This window comes from Neomonachus schauinslandi, chromosome 16 (genome assembly GCF_002201575.2).
Source record: "Neomonachus schauinslandi chromosome 16, ASM220157v2, whole genome shotgun sequence".
NCBI classification, from domain to species: domain Eukaryota; kingdom Metazoa; phylum Chordata; class Mammalia; order Carnivora; family Phocidae; genus Neomonachus; species Neomonachus schauinslandi.
Window position 1 is genome coordinate 47588664 of NC_058418.1, and position 24378 is coordinate 47613041.

The 24378-nt window shown below is 59.5% G+C and overlaps 1 protein-coding gene across 1 annotated transcript; it reads right to left on the reverse strand.

Moving 5' to 3' along the window:
- Positions 1-627: 627 nt before the first annotated feature.
- Positions 628-23888, reverse strand: BCAR1 (BCAR1 scaffold protein, Cas family member). The gene is made up of 7 exons (XM_021702944.1): positions 23660-23888; positions 13943-14554; positions 8011-8172; positions 7724-7840; positions 5906-6997; positions 5005-5094; positions 628-1595 (listed from the first exon to the last, which is right to left on the reverse strand). Exons 1-7 carry the CDS (start codon positions 23669-23671, stop codon positions 1083-1085), a joined length of 2598 nt encoding a protein of 865 aa, XP_021558619.1. The 5' UTR covers positions 23672-23888; the 3' UTR covers positions 628-1082.
- Positions 23889-24378: the final 490 nt, after the last annotated feature.

Below are 24378 nucleotides of genomic sequence, written 5' to 3' on the forward strand. Positions count from 1 at the left end.
CTCCCCCACGGTGCCGGACATACCCCGAGAGGCCGGGGGAGGACACACTGACTCAGGGCAAGGGCCCTCTGGGCCCCCAAACTCCAACTTGGAGGCCAAGTCTATGTGTAATTCCAGAAAAGATGCTCTGGAAGAAGTCCCACAGCTGAAATAATGAGCTCCTCTCTGAGAGCCAAGTTCTGGGCAAGGTCTGTGAAAACGAGTTTCCGTGGTGCCCTCAGTGGGTTCTCTGCCCTGGAATGTAGGCCCCAGGAGAGCCCAGCGCCCTCCTGGAGCTGCTTCAGGCCACGCTGGCTTTCCACTGACCTTGCCGCGGGCCGCACCCCTCCTCGGCCCTGCTGTCGGAGGACGGCTCAACTTCTCTCCAGCAGCCTGGGCTCCCAAGGTCTTGGGGCCATTGGCAGACCTGCTCCCACCTTGCAGAAGAGCCCTGGCCCAGCCCTGTGTCCCAGGACCTTGGTTTTCTCCTGAAGGGACCCACTTTTTCTTCACCCTCCCAAGAAGCCGCCCACAGCCTCAGCCCGAATCGCCTCAATCTGCAGGTCCTACCCCGTGGCATCTGAGAGCGAGGACACACCTGCCCACATCCATGAGCCCTCCTGACTTTCACATCAGAGGCTTTTCATTTTTAAAATTTTATTTAAATGTAGACTATTAGTCAAATGATTGGAAAACCAATAATGAAAAATAGTGTTCTAGAGTTTTTCTCCTGGTACAGTGGCGCTTGCGCTGTGGGGGAACGGGGGACCTGGCACCGCTGTGGGGCTAGGATCAGCTCAAGGGGTCCTCTGAGGCCATGTGGGTCATGGCCCAGGGCTCTCTGGGCCCCAGCCCCCCGTGTACGCAGGGAAGACCACCAGCCCACTCCTCAGCCTTGGCTCCCCGGGGGCCCAGCTCTGCTTGGGCTCTGAGCAGGCGTGGTCGCATATCCTGCCCCATCCTAACTATGTACAAATCCCTGGGCAGTCTGGGGCACCAGGCCCGGACAGAGCTGGGGCGCCTATCCCCACGCCTGCAGCATGGCGACTCTCTCGGGGCAGGTGCCCTCCTCCCCTGACCCCCATCCCTGTGGTCACCGGCTCTCAGGCAGCTGCCAGCTGGCCCAGGACCCGGCGGAACTGCTGGGTGCTGTGGCCCAGCTCCTTGACCCTGTCCACCATGTCCTGGGCAGCGGCAGGTGACGGGTACTGCAGGGCAGCGGCCTTGGTGGTGGCCACGATGCCGCGCAGGAGGTCACACAGCAGGTTGCTGTAGTGGGTCACCTGGCTGCGCACGTCGGCCGCCTTGGCCTGCCTCGACAGCGTGTCCCCGATGAACACCAGCTTGTGCGCGCTGAGGATGACGAACTTGCTGTGCGCCACGAAGATCTTGGGCGGCTGGTTGGTGGCCACGGCGCTGAAGAAGGCGTCCACTGCGTTGGTCAGCGTGGTCAGGTTGGCCTCGCACTGCTCCAGGTAGAAGAGCAGCAGCTCCCGGTCCGAGGGCCCCAGGCTGCCCGTCCGCCCCGGGGCCAGTGGCCGCGCCGGCGCCCAGTTGGCCAGGTCGTGGTCTATGGGCCGGGACACCTCCTGCTCCAGTCGCTCGAACTGCTTCAGCTGCAGCAGAGGGAAAGCACAGTGAAAACCACAGCCACACTGCACGAGGGGAGGGCGATGGCTCCCCGCGGGAGCGCACGATGCAAGCCACCTCCAGGCGACGGCCGGAGCACGCGGCCTCCATGGCCTCCCCGAAACTCGCCAGTAACGCCTGCCAGTCTCAGAAGGTAGGATTCCACTCTTGTAACATTTCTGAAGCCACAAGATGACAGAAACGGAGAATGGGTAGTCGCCATAGTTAGGGACATCGGTCTCTGCTTACTTAGGATGCACTCACTGTGGGAAAGGGGGTGAAGGGTACACTCTCTCTGCACCTTCTGATGGATCTATGCATACTTCAAAATGAATTTTAAAAACCCTACATTTTGTCTTCAACCTATATGTTGCAAGAAGATTCAAACAAGCGTCTGGGTGGCTCCATCGGTTAAGCATCTGACTCTTGATTTCAGCTCAGGTCATGATCTAGAGGTCGTGGGATCGAGCCCCGCAAAGAGCTCTGCACTCAGCGCGGAGTCTGCCTGGGAGTCTCTCCCTCCTGCTGCCCCTCCCTCCACTCGCTAATTAATTAATTAATTCTTTAACCTCCCACCCCCAAATACACCAAGCAGAAAACAAGACAGCTGTCAGCTGGAATCCCGGGTACCCAGAAGTAACCTTTGGTGGAATGCAATCCTGGTCAAGTATCTTTTAGAACCAAATACTAAAGTATTTGCAGATAAAATGATATAACGGCTCCAAAATGCTTTATGGGGCAAGGGTGTCAGATAACCGGATTAGCAATTGTGCGGAGAGGGGTTGGGGTGGGTGAACGGTACCCAGGGGCCTGCCTTCTTTAATTTTATAAAGGTATTCAATTTCCCATAATAAAAACTTTAAACAGAAGAAATGTACGGGGGTGTGCCTGGCCGGCTTAGTTGATAGAGCGTACGACTCTTGATCTCAGAGTTTTGAGTTTTTTTTTTTTTTTTTAAAGATTTTATTTATGTGAGAGAGAGACAAAAGAGCATGAGCGGGGGGAGAGGGAGAAGCAGACTCTCCGCGGAGCAGGGAGCCCGACGTGAGGCTCGATCCCACAACCCTGCAATCATGACCTGAGCCGAAGGCAGACGACGCTTAACCGACTGAGCCACCCAGGCGCCCCGGGGTTGTGAGTTTGAGCCCCATACTGGGTATTTTAAATCTTAAAAAAAGATTAAAATCTTAAAAAAAAAAAAAAAAGTCATGGTATTTGTAAAACTTCAGAAACAAAATTCACATAAAAAAATAGTGACTATTCTTCAAGATGCTTTCCTTTAAACATGAATATTCCTGTTTGCTTTTTAACCAGCAGACTGGAAACACTACATGTGCCTGCAAAACATGCGGGTCATGGGCACCAACCCACCGTGCGGTCGGAAGTCTGCATGACTTCTGACAAAGCTGACGACTCATCAACAGCCTCAACAGCCTAGCCTGTTACCTGGAAGCCTTACCAGTAACAAACAGCTAATGAACACGTATTTTATAGATTACATGTACTGAATGCTCCTTTCTCACAACACATAATTTTTTCAGTATTTCTAGGCTACGTGGTTCATCTGCAAGCTTTTTCAAACTGTCTTAGTCTCCAAAATACTTTTCCAACATATTTATTGAGAAAAAAAAATCCAGGTATTAAGTGGATCCATGCAGTTCAAAACCGTGTTGTTCAACGGTCAGCTAAATACAGTGTTTTATAGCCTACTTCCGGCCCCTAACAATGGGTCATGGGCTTCACGTTGGCCAGTGCGTGTAAGCGCAGGGGGAGAGGGCATCTCCATGACCAGCAGCCCCTGCCTTGGGAGTCCTCCGTGTGGACTGATGTGTCCCTCCCCAGAGCGGGTTCCGACCAGGGGCCTGAGGGGCTGGGACCAGCTGTGCACAGGTTCAGGGACAGACAGGTTGTTTTATCCAAGCTTTCAAGCCTTCATTTAATAAGCAAAACCAACATGGAACTGCCCCTTCCTCATCCCTGAAACACTCGGCAGCAACTGGGGGAGACTCACCATTTGGCTCCCTTATCCAGGGGGAGAGAGCACACTCATTTTCAGTTGGGACTCTGGGGGGTCTTTTCCATTCTTTGGCAATTCTTAATAGCCACCTAATATTCTACTCTATTAATGTTTGTATTTTATTTATTCAACCAATATTCTCAGTAGACATGTGGGGCAGGGGGTTCCCGATTTTTCACTGATGTGGAAATGAAGCAATCGACACGCGCGTCCACACATTTTATAAGCCTGGATTGTACAGGCACTTCTGTCCCTGGTCGAGGAGTGCTAGATCTTTATAGAGTTTTCCGTGTATATTCCTGTCTCTTCTTCCAGCTTCTAGGAATTTACCTAAGTGATCATGCAATCAGGTGAAGAGATTTATATTCAGCGCAGCACTGTTTACAGAAGTACTTCTGGGAATAACCGAAATGTCCCACCAACAGGGGACTGGATAAAGAAATGCTGGCAGAGTCCAGAGAAGATAAAAGAGGATAAAGCACATGTCCATTTCTTAAATCAGTGGAGATTCCATACGTGAGAAGGACAGATGATGGATGGATGGATGGAGATGCATCTAATTATGAACCTTTATTCCTTTACTGAGTACGTTCTGTGGGCCAGGCACCTCCTCGGTATGACACAATCTTTACTCAATTCTCCCACTGACCCTGAGATGGACCCACTATGATCCCCACCTTACCGCTAGGCAAACGGTGGCTTTGTGAGGGTCAGGGTGGAGCCAGCAAGCTCTCCTGGCCTCTGCCATCCTTCCCTGTGCCCGGGGAGGGGCGGTACGGAAAACCTGACGGGTGGTATTTCTGTGCTGATTTTGTGCTAGTCTGTATTTTAATTTTTTATTATCTTCATAATCAGAATAAAATACCTCATTTCTTAAAAAAAAAAAAAAAAAATCCCCTTCCTACCCTCAGGAAATGATCCAAAGAATGAAGAAAATTCTACATCTGCAGGTAAGCCCAGCAGTACAATCATAATCAGGGAAAGTGGGTACAACGTAAACACTCAACAGTAAGAGATGTCATGTGGCCTTTAAGAACAATTGAGGAGGAATGTTTAACGCCATGGAACAACCTCAAGATAAAAGCAGATGTAGAATCATCGAAAACACACGGAGACAGGCCCCTCCAGACCAGGAGCAGGGCTGCAAACTAGCCCCAGGGCACCCCCACTGCCTCAGGGCCTTGTTTCCTGCCTTTTTACACTTTTCTCTGTGCGTTCCCCAAAATGTCTGCCATAATCACTCTGATAACTCACACAGAAATCCAACACTCATGTTGACAGTCAGCGGTTGAGCAGGGAGGGCTGTGGGTTTGGGGGGAGGGTGCTGGGCTCACCGGCGGCCCGAGCCCAGGGAACCCAGTGACCTTGGGCATCCTCACCTGCTGCAGCTCGAGCTGGCCCTTCCCCTGCCGCATGATGTTGCCCTTTTCCAGCAGCTCCTTCTGGGTCTTCTCAAACTCTTCCTTCCCCTGGAGGCAAGGCACAAGGACTGGGCTGAGCCAGGAGCCCCCCAGCGGCCTGAGGGAGCTCAGGGCCCCTCAGGCAGCCACCAGGAGGCACTGCAGGCCAAGCCCAGGCTCACATGGCAGGCACCGGGCCCACAGCAGGGACAGCTTCGGAGAAGGCGCCTCTCTGGGGCCCCTTTCACCAACTGCCAGCCCAGGGAGGGGCTGGGCACACTCCAGGTGGCCAGGCCATCCTCCCTATCCTAGCTCCCATACCAGCTAGGAATCACATTCAAACCCTTCCTCTTGGCACACAGGGCCTGTTCACCCAACCCTGACCACTGGGCCTTGGCACCTGCTGACTCACATAGGAATGCTCCCTACTGGGGCACTCAGAGGCCTACCCCTACCCCACCTTCCCATTTCCCAGTTTTCTTTCTTTCCCCATGCCTGGTAGGAAATCCCTCTCCCCACACAGAAGACAGCTGCTTCTGCCCTGCTCACTGGAGAAGCCCAGCTCCTGCAGGAGCTCAGGAGCTGTCCCTGGCTGGCACTGCAGGGCCCCTGACCACACGGCCACGTTGGTCCAAAGGCCTGAGGGGGGTAGAGGAATCGGTTTGGGTGGGGGGGGTGCATCTGGCCTGGAAGGTCAGAGAGAGGGCACAGGGACTCACCGAGGCCTACTGGGGCCCAAATTCTCTTTTGGCCACAAGAAGGCTCAGTATGGAGGGGATCAAGGTCCCCATGACAGGAGTAGCAGAATTAGAGACCTGAGAAGGCCAGCAGGCTCCCCCGGGGCGTTCCCCCAGGGAGCCGGGATGGGGCAGGCACTTACCTGTAGGTGGACGTAGTCGTAATCCTCCATCCAGCCCCCCTCACTGTTCTCATACTGCCCGTCCGGGGAGTCCTGGGAGGTGAACTTAGGGGGTGAGGGCAGGGGCCGGGACTGGATGCTGCTGGCCTTGTCGATGGGGTTGGGGTGCAGGGGGCCGCCCCCCTCCGGCCCCGGCACGGGGGCCTTGGTCCGTCTGAAGAGCAGCGAGGCATTGCCATGCAAGAAGGAGGCCAGCTGCTTGGCGTCCTCGGGCACAGCCCGTGAGCAGGCCACCAGGCGGTCTAGGTCTTCGGGAGTGGCCCCGGGGCCTCCCCGGCCACCGTCGAGGGCCTGACCATGGGCCCCCAGTGTCTGGTACACATCCTCCATCTTCTGCAGCTGCCGGCTGAGCTTTGCATGCAGAGTGCGGTCAGAGGTGTGGGCGGCGTTGCCTATGGCGCTGCGGGCAAACTCCAGCAGCTCGTGGACGGCGCCCTGGACGGCGGCCACAGCGGCGCGCAGGTCCCGCACCAGTGGCTCCTGAGGCTCGGCGGCGCTGCGCCAGCCCCCGCCGCCGCTGCCCGCCAGGTCCAGGAGCTGGGCCACGGTGGCGCCGACGCCCTGCTGCAGCCGTGCCAGGGCCTCCACGGCCACCTCCAGCTCCAGGGGCTCGCGGCCCGGCCCAGCGGCCTCCAGCGAGGAGGCCGACTGGCTGCTGCGTGTGCTCCCGGTACTGGAGGCCGACAGCCGCTTGGCCTCGCTTGGGGCCTCCCGCTCGGCGGGCGGTGGCACTGCGTACACGCTGTTGTCGGCCGCACTGCCATCGGCCGCCTCGGGAGGAAGCAGCCGCTCGCGGGGCACATCGTACAGGGTGCCAGGGCCGGGCCGCCGCAAGCCGGGGGGCACGTCATAGAGGTCAGGAGCGGGTGGAGGCACGTCATACACATCCTCGGCCGGCAGGGCATCCGGAGGGGGCGCAGCAAGGACCAGCGGGTGGCGGGTCGGGTCAAAGGGCTTGGGCTTTGCAAAGGCGGGGGGCACGTCATAGGTCTCCTCACGCAGCAGTGGGCCATCAGGCACGTCCTTGCTCACTGACGGAGGAACATCATACACCTGGGGGCAGAGGAACGGTCAAGGCCGCCGCCCGCCCGCCCACCCAAAGATTCAGACGCAGCACACTTCATCCCAGTTCATACCCACACAGGTTCCAGCCTGTGCTCGACATCCTGGCTCCAGGGCTCACTAGCTGTGTGACTTAAGGCAGGTGACTCAACCTCTCTGTGCCTGTCTGCTCAGCCGTAAGATGGAAGAACTCGCTCACAGGTCTGCTGTGAGGATTACATGGGTTCATTCACTGTGTAACTACAAACGCTCGGTGGGAGGACAGCTTCCACACCACCCCCACCCCCTCATCCTTGTGTATTCTCTACTCCGTGGCAGGAGCTTGGTTGATTTAGGGTGACGACACCCTGGTTCAGCCAGGACAGCCCTGGTTTGTGCCTGATGCCCCCTCATAATTACTGGTCCCCCTTCACTCCCAGAAGTGTCCTGTGTTGAACGACAAATCCTGTGGTCGCCTTGCTAATATCCTGTGTGATCCTCTCAAGAACGTGCTAAAGGCCCACGAGGGGCCCTGGTGTAGACGAGGGAGCGGAGGCTGGAGGAGCACTCGATTTCCACTTCTGTCACAGAATGAGTGAGGGGCAGAGCCGCTGCCTGCGGTCAGGTCTCTCACTGCCTCCAGGCCTGCAGACGTGGGACCCCCAACCCACCCCCAGCACACATTCCGTCACACCCAGACCCTGTATGTCCATCAGGTCTCAGCCCCCGACTGCTCACCGCACGGTGGCTGGACAATGGCAGGCCCTTCTCCACGCTGGGGGGCACATCGTACACATCCAGGGACGGATCCCGGCCGCTAGGACCCCTGACAGCCATGGGTGGCGTGTCATAGACCTGAGGCAGAGAAGGTGCAGTGACTCGGGTGCTAGGGCCACCAGCGGAGACGGGAAGAGCAAAAACTCCGCGGCACCGACCCCAGGACCACCCTGGCCAGGGCAGAGGAAGCCCACCTCCCTGAGCGGGGCCGGCCCAAGGTCCCCTCAACTCCCAGACCCAGGGCCTACCTCTTGGCCGTACTGGCTGGGAAGCAGAGCCCGAACTGGGGGCACGTCGTAGATGTCCTGGGGCCCCGGGGCTAGCAGGTGGCGGGGGATGTCGTACTCGTCCTGCTCCGGCTGGGAGGCCTCAAACACATAGCCCTGCCCCACACGGGTGGGCACCACCACCTGGGGGCAGAGAGCCAACTGTCACCAACCTGTCACCACACCCTCAGGTCCCCAGGGAGAGTCTATGCAAGGGGCTGGTTTCCAAGGGGGGGCTAGGAGGCCCTTTGCGTCCTCTATCCTTTCTTCAATGTGACGCAGCATCTGGGGAGCACCAGAACCCCCGTGGTTTGTCTGGAGCTGTCTGGCTCTGGCCAGGAAATGGCAGTGCTCTACAGCTGGATGACCTGGAAAGTCCCAGAAGAGGGTCCAAGGGGGCTGACGAAGAGGGTCCGCCCATGACTGGGATGGCCCTGCCTGACACCTCCTAGCTGCCCCCTCCTCAGAAAGGCTGCCCAACACGGGGCCGCCCCCGCTGCAGGAGCCAACAGCCCCCTCCTAGCTTTGGGACAGACATGACGGTGCCAGGCTGTGCCCACCTGGAGGTGGCCTGCAGGAGGTCCCAACAGCTGGGACCTGGGGCCTCCAGAAGGTGGTGCTCCTGCCCTCCTCATCCACCAAGCACATCCTGGGGAGACTCCGGAAGGCAGGGCCACCGAAGACTCCCAGACCTCAGGGCCAGTTCTTGGGCTATGCTGGAAAGTTGGCTGTGGGTGTGAGGGAGTGGCCAAGACTAGAGCCCAGACCCCCGCACTCCCCAGTACACCACACCCACGGGGCTGCCGACACCACCATAACCCGAAAAGGGTAAGAACTTAGGGGATGCTGGCCTAGGGAAGGAGCCAACACATTCCCCTCTCTGGTACCCTTCCCTGGCCTGGCATCCAGGACAGCAAGCTGCTGAGAGCCCTTCACACCAGCCTCTTCTTTCCGGGCAAGCACCCTGGCCCTGCAAGAGCCCACGGCCTAGTGGGAGGGGCCGGCAGGATCTAACCCCGCTCAGGGCACGCCTCCCCCACAAGGCTCCATGCTCAGCGCTCTCGGACAGAAAGGCCTTTTGTTCCCTAGTCAAAGGGGATGTCTGGGAGGAGTTGACTCAGGCCCTCCCCACACACATCCCTGGGGGCAGCAGGGCTGGCCCTCGGGCTCGATGCCCCCAGAACCCTGCATCCCGTGCCTGCACTGGTCCCCACGGCACTGACAGCCGGCTCCGCACGCCCGCGTGTCCTGTGTATTTGCAAGCACTAGGTGCTCCAGGAGCAGCAGAGGACCCCAGGCCTGGGCGTGGGCACCGGCACTTTCCTGCTCAGCCCCGGGCTTGGCACAGCCTCTGCCGCTGCACCCTCTGCCCACCTCCCAGGCAGCACAGCAGAACCGGGCCTCGCCGTTAGCTGCCGGGGCAAGCACTTCCGTGGGGTATTCCCTGCCCACCACACCCCACCCCCAGCGTGTCTGGGACTGGAGTTGGCGGCCCTCCCCAGACTCATCTCCCTCCCTGAGCCCCAGACTTGAGTCTCCTCCAGAGCTATTTTTAGCCGCTAGAACCTGCCAACGGACAGGACAGGCGGGGCAGGCGGGGGCAGGCGGGACGTGGCAGGTTGGCAGGGCTTTGAGGCGAGACCCGAGGCGTCTCCAGGCCCTGCGAACTCCAGGAGGCAGGCAGGTGGGGCGCCTGCCCCACGAAGAGGGGTAGGGAGCCGCTCACTCCGAGGCCCACAGTGCCTCCTGAAGACAGAGAGAACAGGGAGCATAGGCGGAAGGCTCTGGGGCCGGACCCCAGGCCCAGGCCACGGGCAGCTTGCCACTCCGGCAGCTGAGAGGGTGACAATAAGCAGCTACACTGGCCAGCAGACGCTCTCCGTCCGGAAGAAACTGTAAGGCAGCCACCAGTGAGGGAAAGCTTGTTAGGGAAACCTACTCTCCAGAGAGCTGCTGAGCCCAATCATCACAGGCTGCCCTGCTCTGCACCTGAGGCCCCATTAGCAGGCCCCCGAGGCCCCCGGGGGTGGGGTGGGGTGACACAGCCAGAGCCTGGGAGGAGACACAGAACCCTTGACCCAAGACCCACGCATACACATGTCAACAGTGCAAAGAACACACAATACCACACGAAGACACACAACAGACCCAGGCAGGGCCGGGCCCCAGCAGGGCGTCCGTAGAGCGCGCGGGGTGGGGTGGGGGCTGGGGGGTATGTGAGCCCAGAGACCCCACTGGGAAAGGCCACACCCCCTGCCGCATTCTGCTTGGGCCCGCAGTCACCCTCCAGGTAGCTCGGCTACTGGTCTCCCCCTTCCGCAAAATGGACGTCACCCCATGTGACCCAGGCTGGCTCCTGCTCTGGCATCCCCCCCACCCCCCTAAAGCCTCAGCTGCTTCCTCTAGAGCACCGCTGGAGTGCTGTGGGACCAAGCAGGTGACAATCTAACCTCTCACCCAGAGCGAGGGACATGCTGGACACGGCCCCCTTCCCAGCTCCTGGGCTCCCCAGGAGGAACAGGATGGAGCTCAGCTGTGTCTGCCCAGCTGTCCCCTTAGCACAGCTGCGGCCCCTGACCCAGAGGCACTGCCCACAAGCGACCTCACAGAAACACCTCCCTCTCTGGGGGCCCCGCCTGCTTCTGCCCTCAGCGTCCTCCAGCCACACCCCAGCCCAGAGGCTGCTAACGCTGTGGTGTGGCCCTGACCTCTCCCCCAGGCCATGCGGGCCACGGTGCCCCAAGCTCCAAGCACCTGACCCTTCCCCTCCTGGCCAGCGGCCTCATCACTCACCTCTGGCTTCCTGGGTAGCAGGGCCTCCCACCCCACCCACAGTCCTGGCAGGGTCCCTCCTCACCCTACCTGACCTCTACCCCTGAACTAAAAGCCTCCGCTTCCCAGACTTCTGAGGGGGAGCACAAGGTTTATGAAGCACAACTTTGAAATGTGGGCAAAGAAGCCTGTAGCGAGACGTTTACTGTCTCACTGTTTGTACCCCAGACCATGCAATCAGGCCCCAAGGGGAGGGGGCGACACAACAAAATCTGGGGTGCCCATCACAATCACCTTAGGGACCCCATAAAATGCTCTTGAAATCCGTGGAACTTAGTCTCAAAATGCAAAAGTGTGCATACAAATCCACGCGAGACAGATAAAGAATACGCGATAGGTAAAATGATCACCTCCTGACTGAGGAGTCTCCTCTCCAGGTTTTTTCTTTTCTCTTTTTTTAAGACTTTATTTATTGATTTGAGAAAGAGAGCTAGAGAGAGAGCACAAGCAGGGGGGAGTGGGAGAGGGAGAAGCAGGATTCCCGCTGAGCAGGGAGCCCGATGCAGGGTTCGATCCCAGGACCCCGGGAACACGACCTGAGCCGAAGGCAGACGCTTAACGACTGAGCCACCCAGGCGCCCGTCTCCGGGCTTTTTCACACGTTATGTGTTTTCTATGACAAATGAGCACTGCTTTCATGACCCTAACATAAAAGCAGACGCTCCAGAGGCTGCCCAGGCCAGGAGCAACAAGGCTTCTCAGGGGAAGGCAACACGGCCCCAGGACAGAGGGCCGCCCACCAGGCCAGGGCCCTCAGGGACGCAGGCTCCGAGCAGCCCTACCACTGGGCCCAGCCAGTTGAGCCCAGATGTCACCTAAGAGCCAGCCCCTCGCCTGGGAGGGACACAGAACCCAAGGCCCAATTGTGGGCTCAAGTCCACAGCCCAGCCTGTGGATCTCGCTGCTGCTCCCTGGCCCACAGGCTTCCAGCGCTTGGAAGGACAAGGGCACCAGGACCAGCTTGTCGGTTAAGATTCAGGGAGGGAAGCAGGAAGGAGAAAGGGCATGCTTCCCCAGGGTGTGTGCAAACCATGGAATTTGTGTGTGTGTGAGACGGTGACTGAGTGTGAGTGTACGGGGGGACAGACTCCGGCCTGGCCCGAGCTCGGCAGCCAGGCCCTGCTCCCTGCCCCCTCCCCGGCAGGGCTCTGCTTCTCTCCCTAAAGCCACCTTAGGAGTGGCCCATCTGGGCTCTTCCAGTCCAGCTTGGCATGCTTCTGTCACTGGCAGGCTCTGGCCAGGCAGCTGAAGGGGCAGGTAGGGCAGGAAGTGGGAGCTAGTGACCCTGGTGGCCAGCGCCCATGGAGCCTCACCCTCAGCCAGCACAACCTCCAGCCAGGTCTCCTGGCCGCCACGCCAGGGGCGTGGGCAGGGGCAGGGCGACACGAGTGCCTGCTGACTGCGGCCCAGCCGGACTGGGGGAGGCTCCCATCTCAACCCTGGACAGGCCCCGAGGACAGAGTTGCAGCCACGGCCACGGGCAGCTCTAGAGGAGACCTGGTCTGGGCCACAGGGAGCTGATCCACAGAGGTCGGCAGCTTCTCCTACGGCCCGGCTACTGTGCCCTGCACCTGGCCTCTCCCACCAGGGCTTCTGGGGCACGCTGCCTGCCGGGGTCTCCCCTCCGCAGAGTGCTGGGCTGGCTCTGAGGGCCCTCCCCGCCGGCATGGGCTGGGTTTCTCAAGGTCCTCCTGGGCGAGCTGGAATGGAAGAACCACATGGAGGAAACAGGGAGAGCCGGGTTTGGCAACTCTGTCCTCAGAAGTACGTGGGACACCTCCTCTGCTTCTGGGCTTCCAGAAACTCCACTCCCCAAATCTTCAAGGGACTTGGGCATGGAAAGACACAAGCCAAAGGCGAAAAGAGGCTGCTCCCGACTCGGCCGAGAACACACAGTGGGACAGGGCCTCCCTCTTCAGTCTGCCTCCTTGCCACGGGTAGATGGACTTGGGGGGACAATGCGCAGGCAGGCCTGCGTGGAGCTGAGGGTGCTGCCCTTGGAGCCCTGTCCCCCGGCCCAGTGTCCCCTGGCAACAGCCCACACGGTGACCTCTGAGAGGCCCTCCTCTGGCAATCCCACAGGCATCCTCCTCCTCACGGTCTAGGCATCACACACAGGTCACTGTGCCGGCCCACCAACATGCTCTGGGAGAGAAGGGGTGGGTGCCCATGGAGCCAGGCACGGCCGGAAGATGTGCTCCAAGTCCACCTACAGAGCTGACACATACTCCCAGAGGACTCATGGGAGCCCCTGGGCACAAGGTGGCTGGCCTCTCCCCTTTGTGTTCCTCCTTTCCCTGCTGGCCGGGATGTAGACATGCTGGCTGGAGCTCATGCGGCAGCCACCCGGGCCCAGGAGATGCAAGCCCCGGGCTGAGGACTGTGGAGTTAACAAGATGGGCTGAGGTGTGGCCCCTGATACTCACGGAGGCGCAAACCATGATATGGGAGAAAGGAAAGTCTCTTATGCCATCTACTCCAATGGATTCTCAGCCATTCTTGCCTAACCGCTATACTGAGCTCCCTCCTTCCAGTGCTGCCCCCAGGGACACCTCCCTCTCCTGGGTGCTCCCCACTCCCCCACCGGGCCCTGTACCCTGCAGTCTGTGGGCAGAACGACTTCACTACAGCATGGATTAGGCAAGTCACTTCTACTCAAAACCCTCCACCCTCAGGCAGGAGTCTGGTTCTTCAGGAGCATCAGGGCCCACGCTGGGGTTGGTCCCCAGTCTGCTGCTTAGGCTTCATCTGCCAAGTCCTGCCTGCCCACGCCTTCCAGACTTCCAGGCCTTTGACAGAGACTGCATCCTTTGCTGGGAACACCCTCCCACTGGGGTTTGTCTGCTGAAGGCCACCTCAGGGTCCAAGGCCAGCTTGGATCTCTTCGCTGGGGGGTGCCTGTTCATCTTCAGTAGCCAGATAACGCAGTCCCCAAACACTCACCTCCCATCTTGGCCCAGACCAAACATGCAGCTGTTGCTGGAGCCCTAGAGACCCCAGGGGTCTGGCCTGGGCCCAGAACCCAGGGCCTGGGCAAAACTCCCAGGGGATGGATTGCCTGCTCAGGCCAGGACAGCCTTACCTTTGCTGGTGGCTTCGTCCCCTCCCAGCTGCGTGCGTCCATAGATGGGGGCACCTGGTAGATGTCATGCCCTGTCCCGGCAGCAGGTGGCACCTGGTAAATGTCCTGGGCGGGGCTGCCAGGCCCTGGGGGCACCTGGTAAAGGTCTGGGGCTGGGCTGGGAAAAGGGTGATGGGGCATCTGCTTCGAGAATGTAGATGTCTGCTTCGCTGGGGGAGACTGGAACTGTGGGCTGGGCCCAGGGGCTTGGTAGAGGCCTTGCTGAGTCTTGCTGGGGGTGGGCACCAGGTAGACGCTATCGGGCTGGGGCTGGTATGTGGCAGGAAGCATGGGCGTGTACTGGGCAGCCGGGGCGTGGAGGCCAGGCTGGGGCTGGGCCGAGGTGGCGGGTGGGCCGGGTCCGGGTCCTGCTGGCTTCTTGTCGTGCATGCCCACCAGGATCTTAAGGCGATTTCCAGGCACTATGCCTTGGCGCCCATGCAGTGAGCAGAGCCACCAGCCATCTAGGCCCTGTGTGTCCCGCTCCAGCACGGTCATGATGTCGCCCTTGCGGAAGGAGAGCTCATCCGGGGACTCGGCCACGTTGTCATAGAGGGCTTTGGCCAGCACATTCTGGGGAGAGAGGACACAGAGGAGCATGAGCATGTATGCCAGGGGCTCGGCAGCTGCCACCCAAGGCAACTCGTCTTGGCACTGAGAAAGGAAAGGTTTGAGGAGATCCTGGAGCCTCTGCCCCTATTTGCTCCCGGCAGAGAGGCCCAGCTGATCCTGGCATTTTTCAAATAGGCCTGACAGTTCCTCAAAATCCTCCCGACTGCAGCCACCACCTATAGTCCAGGATGGCACTCAACATACTCTTGGAAACCCCTCCAAAGTCACGCTACAACGCCGACCAACACTGGGGAGGACAGCAATAATGACAATAATGACCAGCACGTTCTGGGAAGCAAACAGGATGCACACCCTCCCTGCTCCAACTCCACGGCCCTGCAGCCCTGCCAACCGAGAGGAAAACACGGGAGTGTGCGGAGGGGACCTGCAGGGACAAAGTGGTCATCATCTGCAGGCCACATGAGCATCTACGTAATAATTCCAACAAACCAGAACCAGCAACTGATGAGAAAGAAATACAGAAAAGCCCACACAACAGCAACAACAAGCTACTAGTTACCCAGGAATTAATCAAGCAAAGGCAGCAAGAGACCTCAGAGCAAAAAATGTGTACGTTCTGCCAAAAGGCTCAAGGAAAAACCTGAATAAAAGAGAAAACATACCAAGTTCACGGTGGGATGACTAAGCACTATAAAAGGCCAATTTGCCCAAGCTTAATTAATAAGTTACAATTATAACAAAAATGCCAGCAGGAGATTTCTTTTTTTTTTTTTTTTTTAAGGAATTTGACCAAAGAAAAAGAATCCTTCTAGAATAAATGGAGAAATAGAGGTCCACGAATTAGCAGGTCAGTTCTGAAAATGAAATGCAAAGGGGCACGCTCTTTTTAGGCTGTGAGGATGTGCCAGGATTCTGGATCAGTGCGTGCGCCCGGGACCAGTGCCCCAGCACAGGGCTGGCGGATGGCCCGGCGGATGGCAGAAGCCCCGGCGGCGACCAGACGGCAGCACCCCAGGGCAGCTGGGAAGGCCAGCGCTGCTTCACGGGTGGCGTTAGGAAACTCACTCACCGTACGAGGAAAAATCAATCTGCACACTCGCCTCACCTTATAAACAAAGGACAATTAAAGACCCAAGGGTGAAAGATACAACTCTAGCTCTAACAAAAGAAAAAACTGGGGAGAATATCTTCGCAACCTCGAAGTGGGAAAAAATTATGAAATACAACTCTAAAAACAAAGACCGCAAAAGCACAAAACCTAAGGTTAACAACAAGGACAAACAGACGGATTCAACCTCACCAAAGTGGAATGGTTTCTACTGGAGAGGGAATAACACAAAGCTGACAGGGTAACGGGTCACCAAATGACAAGAGCGGGATGAATCCAGAATCTGGAGCGTTCTACAGATCAGCAAGGCAAAGACAAGACACCAAGAGAAAACCAACAAAATACGAACAGTGTGCTGCCTGGAGGGGAAAGGACAGGCCAAGAGCACTACGAAGGCTGCTCAGGGTTCCAGCCAGCATGTGAGGCCACATCCGCGACTCTGCTCTGGGCTCCAGCAGGTGTCCAGGATCTGGTGCGGCAGGCCAGCCACACCGTCCTGAGTAACAAACTCAGAATCCTTTATGTAAACATTATAAACGTCCACGAAACAACTCTACGTATAATTTCCCAGACACTTACCCCAGGACAGACTGCACACATGACACTGCCAGCATGGGTACTTCTGGAAAAGGGACAGGCGGCAGGAATCAATGAGGAAATACAGCAAACCAAGAAAGGGTCTCATTCGGACACTGGAGGGCCAAAGACGAGCAGCACCCTCCCCCGGCCCTACCTTTACCCTGTCATTCTGCTGCTAATTCTCCCAGCCACCCAAGAAGCAGGCGCTGCTCTGGGGCTCTGTTAGGCAGCAAGCCCTCCCAGAGAGGGACATGAGCTCCACGTGGCCCTGGTAGAGCCTACACTGCTAAGCGGCCTGCGTGGGACCTGGGGACGGCCTTGAGGGGAGACTGGGGTAGAGGCAGGAGGTCCCCAGCACCAAGCTGGCAGGCCCAGAACCTCACTGGCCCTAGTGTCTCAGTTCTCAGTTTCTGCCTGCTGCTCCCCTCAGGCAGGTGCCAGGACCAGGCTGGACCCAGAGATATCACAGAGGGTCCCCAGCACAGGGATGAGAGGAGACCAGGGCTGCTTTGGCCTCCCAGGGAGGGAGGAATGGGGATCACCTGGGAGTCCATTTCTCCAGAGCCACTCAGAGCCTCCAGACCCAGAAAGAGCCAGATGCTGAAGCTGGGAACCAAGAGGGGCCAGGCTGGGGGGAGAAGCCAGGCCAGGTGGGCAGCTCACAGAGAGCACAGAAGGCAGGTTCACCCCGGCCCCACGGTGAGCACCGGGGCAGAGGCCCTCGGAACCGCTAGCTGCTGCGACACTCTGCCCACGCCATGACTATGATGGTTATATATGCACCGAAGCATGGATCATGCCTCCATAAACTGTCACTTGAACTTAAAAAAAAAAAAAAAAAATGGAGAGAGGGTAAGAATAACAGTGTGAATGTCTGGGACAACGGGGGATGCTTTCTCTTCCTGTTTTTCAGAATTTCTCAGTTTGTATTTAATGAGCACTTCTTGGCTTGGGGTTTGAAAAAAATACACATCCTGAAAAAGTACAGTGGACTACCTCCTAGGCTCCAAGGCAGGATGGAACAGGGGAGGCTGAAGCAGGTCCTGAGGCCGTAGCCCCAGGAGGAGTGGGCAGGGGCAGGGGCTGTCCTGCAGCCCAGGGGGGCCCAGGGGCCCCATCCCCAGGCTGCCTGCAAGAAAAGCAAGTTTCCCAAATATGGTCTGCAGCCTGCCTGAGGGAATCACATCCCGTCAGGGGGCGGGACACCCGGCCCACCCTCCCCCTGTGACCCCAGAACACAGAGCTACCCCACTGGGTCCCCCCCCCAGCCCCTGCCCTGGTGACCACAGGAAGTGCCAGCAGAGTGAGTCACAGGAAAATTCCCCTCCAGCCCAGTCAGAGGGGGCGGGGTGCAGACGGAGGGGACTGCCCCTCAGAGGCCCCTCACCTCTCAGGAGGACAGCCCAGGGAAGGCTGGCAGATGGGCCTCGGCCAGGCCCTTCCAGGCAGTGCCGGGCGCTCAGGAAAGCTGGAAGGCTCTGCAGCGGGCAAGGTCCAGTGGGGAAGAGGGAAGGAGGGAGAGGGTCTGCCCAGGCAGACCTACCCAGGAGAGCTACTGGGGCCTCCTGCGCCCCGGGTGGCCAGCCCCCACCCCCTTGGCGTGAGCTCACGGAGCGGTCAAGGCCAACAAGGGCTGCAACTGTATAGTCTGCGGCGGCTGGAGCCAGGCTGGGAAGCACCTCTTGGGCTGGGCACGTGGCACAGAGCGCCTGGCACCGGGGGCTCCTCCGTCCGCATCAGCGGGTGCCCCCACCCGGAGCCCCAGAGGCAGCCTCTCCACAGCCCAGGACCTGAGTCCTAGGCACTGCTGGTGCCGGGGTGCTCCGGCTGGCCGAGCACCCCAGCTTTGGGCCTCTAGGCCTCCCCAGCTGTTCCCGAGACACGTTCCTCCTCGCTCCCCCACCCTTCGGATTCACTCAGCAGCAGCTAAACCAGTCCTGAGTCTGGCTTTCCCTCTACTGCTGGGTGAATCTGGGCAAGTCCCTGAGCCTCTCTGAATATCCAGATCCCCCGTGCTAACAGTCCGGTTTCACAGGACTGTTCCTTTGTTCCACAAAAGGTTTGCCCGGCTCCCGCTCTCTGCCAGGTGCTGGGCCAGGCTCTGCAAGACGGTACAGGCCTAGCTTGTCCAGGCCCCTGCCTGCATGGGGCTTACGTTCAAAGGCAGCAAAGAGCCAACGATTTCTTAGGGCAGGGGGGAAAACCAGGGCACCTAAAATAATGTGGGACAGGGCCACTGCATACAGGGCGGTCAGATGACCTCCCCAAAGAGGTGACATTTCAGATGACTCGTGAAGACTGGAAACCAGGCACCATGACACCGGCTAGGGAAGAGCACGCAGGCAGAGGATGGGCATGAGCCAAGGCCCCGGGGGAGGAAGAGGCTGGAGGGAGACAGGGCTGTGGCCCTGGAGTAGCAGGCAGGCCGCAGCCAGTCACACTGCAGGAGGCTCCGGGACAGCACCTGACAGCTCAGTAAATGTCATGGAATGGTGGCGCCCCATGGCAGGGCAAAGCCTACATACAGCACCTGAGCATTTCTGCTCTGGACACACTCCCCAGGACCCAGTGTCTCGCCCCGGCATGGAAGAGGGGCCAGCCCCCCAGAGCCTGGGCCAATCAGGTGCTTCCCCCACCTCGTAAGGGGGCACAGCTGTGACCTCTAGAGGGGCACACCGCCAGGGTGCCATCACAGTCTGGGCAGACACTACCAGCCCTCTGTGCCCAAGGGACCACAGACAGTGCTACTGACTTACCCCAGGGTTCTGGCAACCTCATTCCTGCCTCAGGAAACCTTCCACTGTGCCCTACTCCTCCAGGAACGTTCCCATGCCCCTCCTTGGGCACGCACTCCCCGTCACCCCCAACTCGAAGTGCTGACCAAAACGTCTTGTTGCTGCCTACTTCGTGCCCTCTGACCCAGGTGCCCAGGATGGTGGGGTGGGGGCTGCGTCCTTCAGCATGGAACCCTCAGGCACATGAGCTCAGAGCCTGGCCCTCCGTGGGCAGGCTTAGGCAGAAATCCCCCTTGCAGATGATGGTATCCTAGCCTCCCTGGGAGCAGCTAGGAAGACCATGTGGGGCTCACTCATCCCAGAGGGAAGGGGAGAAGAGAACCCCCAGCCTGATGCCAACACTCCCCAGGCAGTGACCTGCCAGCCAGGCCTGCTTAGAACAACACCCTGGTTGTTGCACACGGGAGCCTACAGGTCCGCCCCACAGGCCCTGCCTGGCTCTCAGAATAGCCCTCATTGTGTCCTCGGGCCCTGTGGGCACCAGACCCACCCGGGCCGGGTGGGCTCTCAGACATGGAGTCGCTGGGCCTTGGCCACAGGCGGGCACATGTCTGGAGGATGGCAGCAGCCATCGGACGGCTTTGTGGGTCTCTTCCTTGGCTTCGCCAGTGCCTTGGGGAGCGCTGGATACGCTCTCGGTACCCCCAAACCCTGACTCTGCAGGAAGGCGTGAGCTGGTGGCTGGGACTGGTGAGGAGAGACATGATTGGCAGGTTCACAGTAATAGCAATAATGACACACTGTCAGGAGCAGGCTCTTTTGCATACTCAGTCCTCCCTTTTAGCCTTATGAGACACTCGGATTACTTCCACCTTACAGACAGGGAAACCCTTGACTTGCTAGGGACACAGTCGGCAAGCAGCAGAGGCAGACCTGCGCCCTATGACAAAGCAGAGCCAGATAGCTCCCAGGGGGATGCTTAGGTTTCTGGAAGCCAGGAGTGGAACTCAGGCCTTTTCCTCCACCCGTGTCCCTCAGCCCCCCCCCCCCCCCCCCCACCCCAGCCCCAAGCATAGAGCTTTACACACAGTAGTCACTTGGGAAACACTAGTTCCCTTCATACCCAGAACCGTCTCACACTTGGGCCAAGATTATTTCTGGGGCATTCTGTTTGCTTGTCCCAAGGAGCCCCCAGTGGCTAATGGACAGAGGCCCAACGCACATGTGTGTGAATGGCAGTCTGCATCCACAACCTCTACTCACTGGTGCCCTGGGAATCCCCCTGGAAAAGCAGCAACCAGGGGCCCAGTGGTCAGCGTCCTGACCATCCCCTCCCACTCTGAGGGCAGTCTCTTCCCTTCCCAGAAGTCCCCACACCCTCGTCCTTGGTGGAACTCTGTCCCAGCCAGCCTTATCATCACTCCCCTAATACACCCAGGAACAAGTGAGTAGCCAGGGTCCGGGCTCCAGTCCTCAGTGTTCGACCAGCAAGGAGCAAAACCGTGGGCAAGCCTCTATTCCAGAGCCATCCCCAGGGGAGCGCGGCTCCTGCCCTACCCACCTCAGGAGTGCCTGAGGCTCAGAGGACAGAGCTGGGACCGTGCGCGGGTACTCAACCCCCTGTCTGCCATTCAGCACCTAGAGGGCAGGGCTGCTGAAGGAAGGACTGGAAACCCACGAGTGCTGGCCACACCAGCAGCTCCCTCACACAAACACGAGCCGGGCCGAGCCTTGGCTGCAGCGGCAAGAGCAGATGCTTCTGTGTGCCGGGCCAGCTCTGGGCTGGAAGCAGGACCCTGCCCCTGGGAGGCTGGGCAGAGAAGGAAAGGCGGCATGGACAGGGACCTCCCACTGGAGTACACAGCACGTGCAGCCCCTCACACACCTCAGACGGCAGCAAGCAAGCTGGAGTCAGAGCCCTGTATCCTGCAACCCACTCCAACTGCTAGCAGCTTGGGAATGGTCCCCGACCCCTTTAGAACCCTCACCACTGCCACCCAGCCCAGGCAAGTGACCCAGGATGGCAGAACCCAGACCTGCGCACTTGACTACCCATTACTCTCCTTCTCTGCTCCTGGGGCCTTGCTGGGAGGACTCAGGATTCTTGAGTGGGCTGGCAGGTTCACTACTGGGATTTAGTCTCTCGCAGAGGGCTCCACATGAGGCAGACCTTTACTTCGGGGACCACACCAGCCCTAGATATGTCATCGTGGAGGGGAAGAGGCAGAAGGAACAGCCCCAGCAGGGATAGGAGGGACTCCAGTTTCTCTACCTTGACACCTAAAGCCCCCTGCAGCTCTGCCACTCTCCAGTCCTGAATGGTAACTCGCAGCAACCCTTAACCACCTCAGCAGGAATGGAGGGGAACACAATGGTACAAAAGTGGGGTTCTCACTCAAATAAAAGTACCAAATCCCTGATTTCTGGGATGCACAGTAGAGATGACGGTCTGAGATGGGGCCCGGCCATCCAGGCCAGTAACTCACTCCTTACTTAGAAATGGAAGGAATCAGGGCAGCAAGACAGAAGAGACAGGGCCTCTCTCCCGAGCCCAAGGGCCGAGCCCCACCCCCTTCCCTGAAGGGAGACCACCCGTTAGCCCCTTATTTGGGGGCCCTGAGGGCCCAGCGAAAGAGAAGTTTGCCCAGTGTCTCTGCTGGAGAATGATCCCTATCTCCCCGGCCCTACACCTTGCCCTCCAAATGCAACTCCAACAGTGTCCCTCACCCCTCCGAGAAGCCTCCCGGGGAGCACACCTGGCCTCTGGTTCGGGCTGCCCCAATTGTCTGTGGGCTCCTGGGAGGAGGGGGAGGGAGTTTTCCAGGCCCACGAGCACAGGGTGATGCGAATTCCTGGAACAATGGATGCCACGAGGGGACCACAAAAGCGCCGTCCTGGACCCAGAAGGACCCCACCAAGCTGGCCGCCAGTAGAGCAGGGCAGCACCCCAAGGCCCAGAGCACTCCCAATCTGGGGGGAAGGGGGGCTAGAGCACACTTGAGGCAGAGCATGGCGCTGTACCGGGAGACTAAGTTCTGAATTCAATCCCGTGTGAACAAGTACCTGTCCCTCTCTGTGCCTCGGTCTCCCTATCTGTACGACAACAGGGAGAGCAGCTGTCTCAGGGGCCTTTCCTTCTCAGAATGCCCGAGTGGCACTGACCTTACTTTGATCCCCTGTCCAGGCCTGAGGAGATGGTCCTAGCAGCCCGAAGCCCTCACACCCTGGCTCAGCACAAACTGTAATGGCCAGAGGCTCCAGGTCTCCTCCTGGAATCAAGGGTAACTGTCCCGGCAGAACCTGGCACTGCCCTGCCTCCACCCAGTTCCCACAGGGCCCCTTCGTTGCCCGGGGCAGGCGGGTAGCGGGTGCTGCTACCAGGAGGGCATGCCAGCAAGCTCCTCCCAAGCACCCAGCACACACCTGCTCTTCTAGGCCCATCAGCCCTGCCACCCCGGGACCCCACAACATCAGCTCTCCAGCCAGGAGAGGAAATGGGCACAGGACGTGTCCCTCGGCCCAGAAGGATGAGGAACATGTCCCAGCCTGGCTGAAATCTGCAGAAGAGTCACAGCAAACCGGGAGAGTGCCTCCCAGCCTAGACCCTCATGGTTGGGTAGGGAAAAAGAAGCTCCATGTCCTTAAGACTGACAAGTGAGCCACCACCCCCAGTCTGGGATCCAAGACCCCCAAATCTCCCCAGGCACTAACTGGCCCATGGACCCCAAGTACCCCAGCCCTCAGCAAGTCTCAACTTCTCCGACTCCTTCAATACTGCTCTGAGCTATGCCTCCCGCAGCACTGAGGGGCTGGGCACTCTGGGGGACCCCCCGAGTGGCGGCCCCGCTCCTCCCCCCAGCTCCCCGCGCTGGGACCTCGAACGCTGGGACCCAGGGTCACGGTGCAGCCCTGGACTCCCGCCGCCAAGATCCGGCTCCTACCTCAGTATTTGCAACCAGGGTAGGTAAAGGCGGAAAAGCGCCTGCCCCTAGGCCTGGAATCCAGCGCAGACAGGCCGGGGGTGAATCATTAACAGACCGAGGATTGGTTCCCCGGCAGCACCAACACCTCCTCGGTCACCACGCACTTGTTCGCTCAACCCCTAGCCTGGGGGCGGGGAGGGGCAGCTCCCCACTCCAAAACACACACAAGGACCAAGGATGGACCACCACCCCGCGTCCTGGAAATCCACGCCTCCTGGAAGTTCACGGTCCAAGGAATCTCGGACCTGTCCCTATAGCTGAGGAAACTGAGGCTCGGAGACGGGTCTCGCAGGCCCAAGGTCACCCAGCAGGCGGCGGCCCGCAGGGGGAGAGCGGGACTCTGGCCAGCAACTTTCCCGGATCCAGGAACTTTCCTGCCGGCGAGCGGCCCCTGAGTCCCGCCCTTCTAACCGCCCAGTGGGCACACAGGCTCTGGGATCCTCCGCAGTCCTCGCCTCCGGGTGCCCCCGCCACGGCGGGAGAGGGGTTCTAGGCGGCCCCGCGGAGGCTTCAGCGGCCAGCGATTCCCAGGACCCGCAGATCCGGCAGGAAATGCCACTCATTTAACTCTTTCAAGCTAGGGACCGCCCAGCCTGCCCCGGGACCGCCTCAAAGCCGGTACGCGGACGCCGGCCTGCGCTCGCAGGAGCACGGACCCCGCCCCGCGCTCCCGGACCCGGGCCGCGTCGGCCGCACTCACCAGGTAGTTCATCGTGTCCGGCCGGCCTGGGGCCCCGCCTCCCCGCGGGGGCGCACAAGCAGCTGCCCGCGCCGCGCGCTCTCGGGGCTCCGAGAAGGCCGCAGCCGCCCGGGTCCCGGTGTGGGTCCGACCGCTTCAGCCACCACGCTTGCGGCCGCCACCACCGCCCAGAGAAGGTCCCACCTCGCTCCGCCCGCCGCCGCAGCCGCAGCAGCCGCCGCCGCGGCCCGGCCGGCCCAGCCCGGCTCCCAGCATGCCCGGCCGCGCGCGCCCATTGGCCAGTGTGGCTCCCCATGCAAATGAGCCGCCGGCTGGCCCTGGGGGCGCGGGCGCGCACCGCCCAGTGGGACCGCCCCTAACCACCCCCTTCCCCCGGCACCAGGCTCAAGCTACCAGCCTTCGAGGCTGGCACGGAGGACATTACCTTTTCTTCAAATGCACGTCCCCCGCCCTCCATCAAGGACGAGAATGCGTCCCTCCTCAAGGACTAAACAAATGCCCCCTCTTCTGGGAAGACTGCCGGGATTACCCCCCTGCAGTCCCATGCAGCCCCCAAAACGCTAGCCTCAAGTCGACTTCTGCCTTCACCGCCCACCAAACCCTGGGCATTACACACGTGTCCATAGGGCCGTCTGATCCGGATCTGAATCTAGAAATAACAGGGAAGGGGCATAGAATAGCTGATAGAAAACTAAAAACGACCACCTTACCAATTCTGG

Excerpts from the sequence above, each read along its gene's own strand:
- BCAR1 (XM_021702944.1), bottom strand. Across the intron at positions 5,095-5,905 it reads ACGACTACGTCCACCTACAG|GGGAAGGAAGAGTTTGAGAA; the intron begins GTAAGTGCCTGC and ends CCTTGCCTCCAG. Across the intron at positions 1,596-5,004 it reads GCCAGCTCGAGCTGCAGCAG|CTGAAGCAGTTCGAGCGACT; the intron begins GTGAGGATGCCC and ends CCTCTGCTGCAG.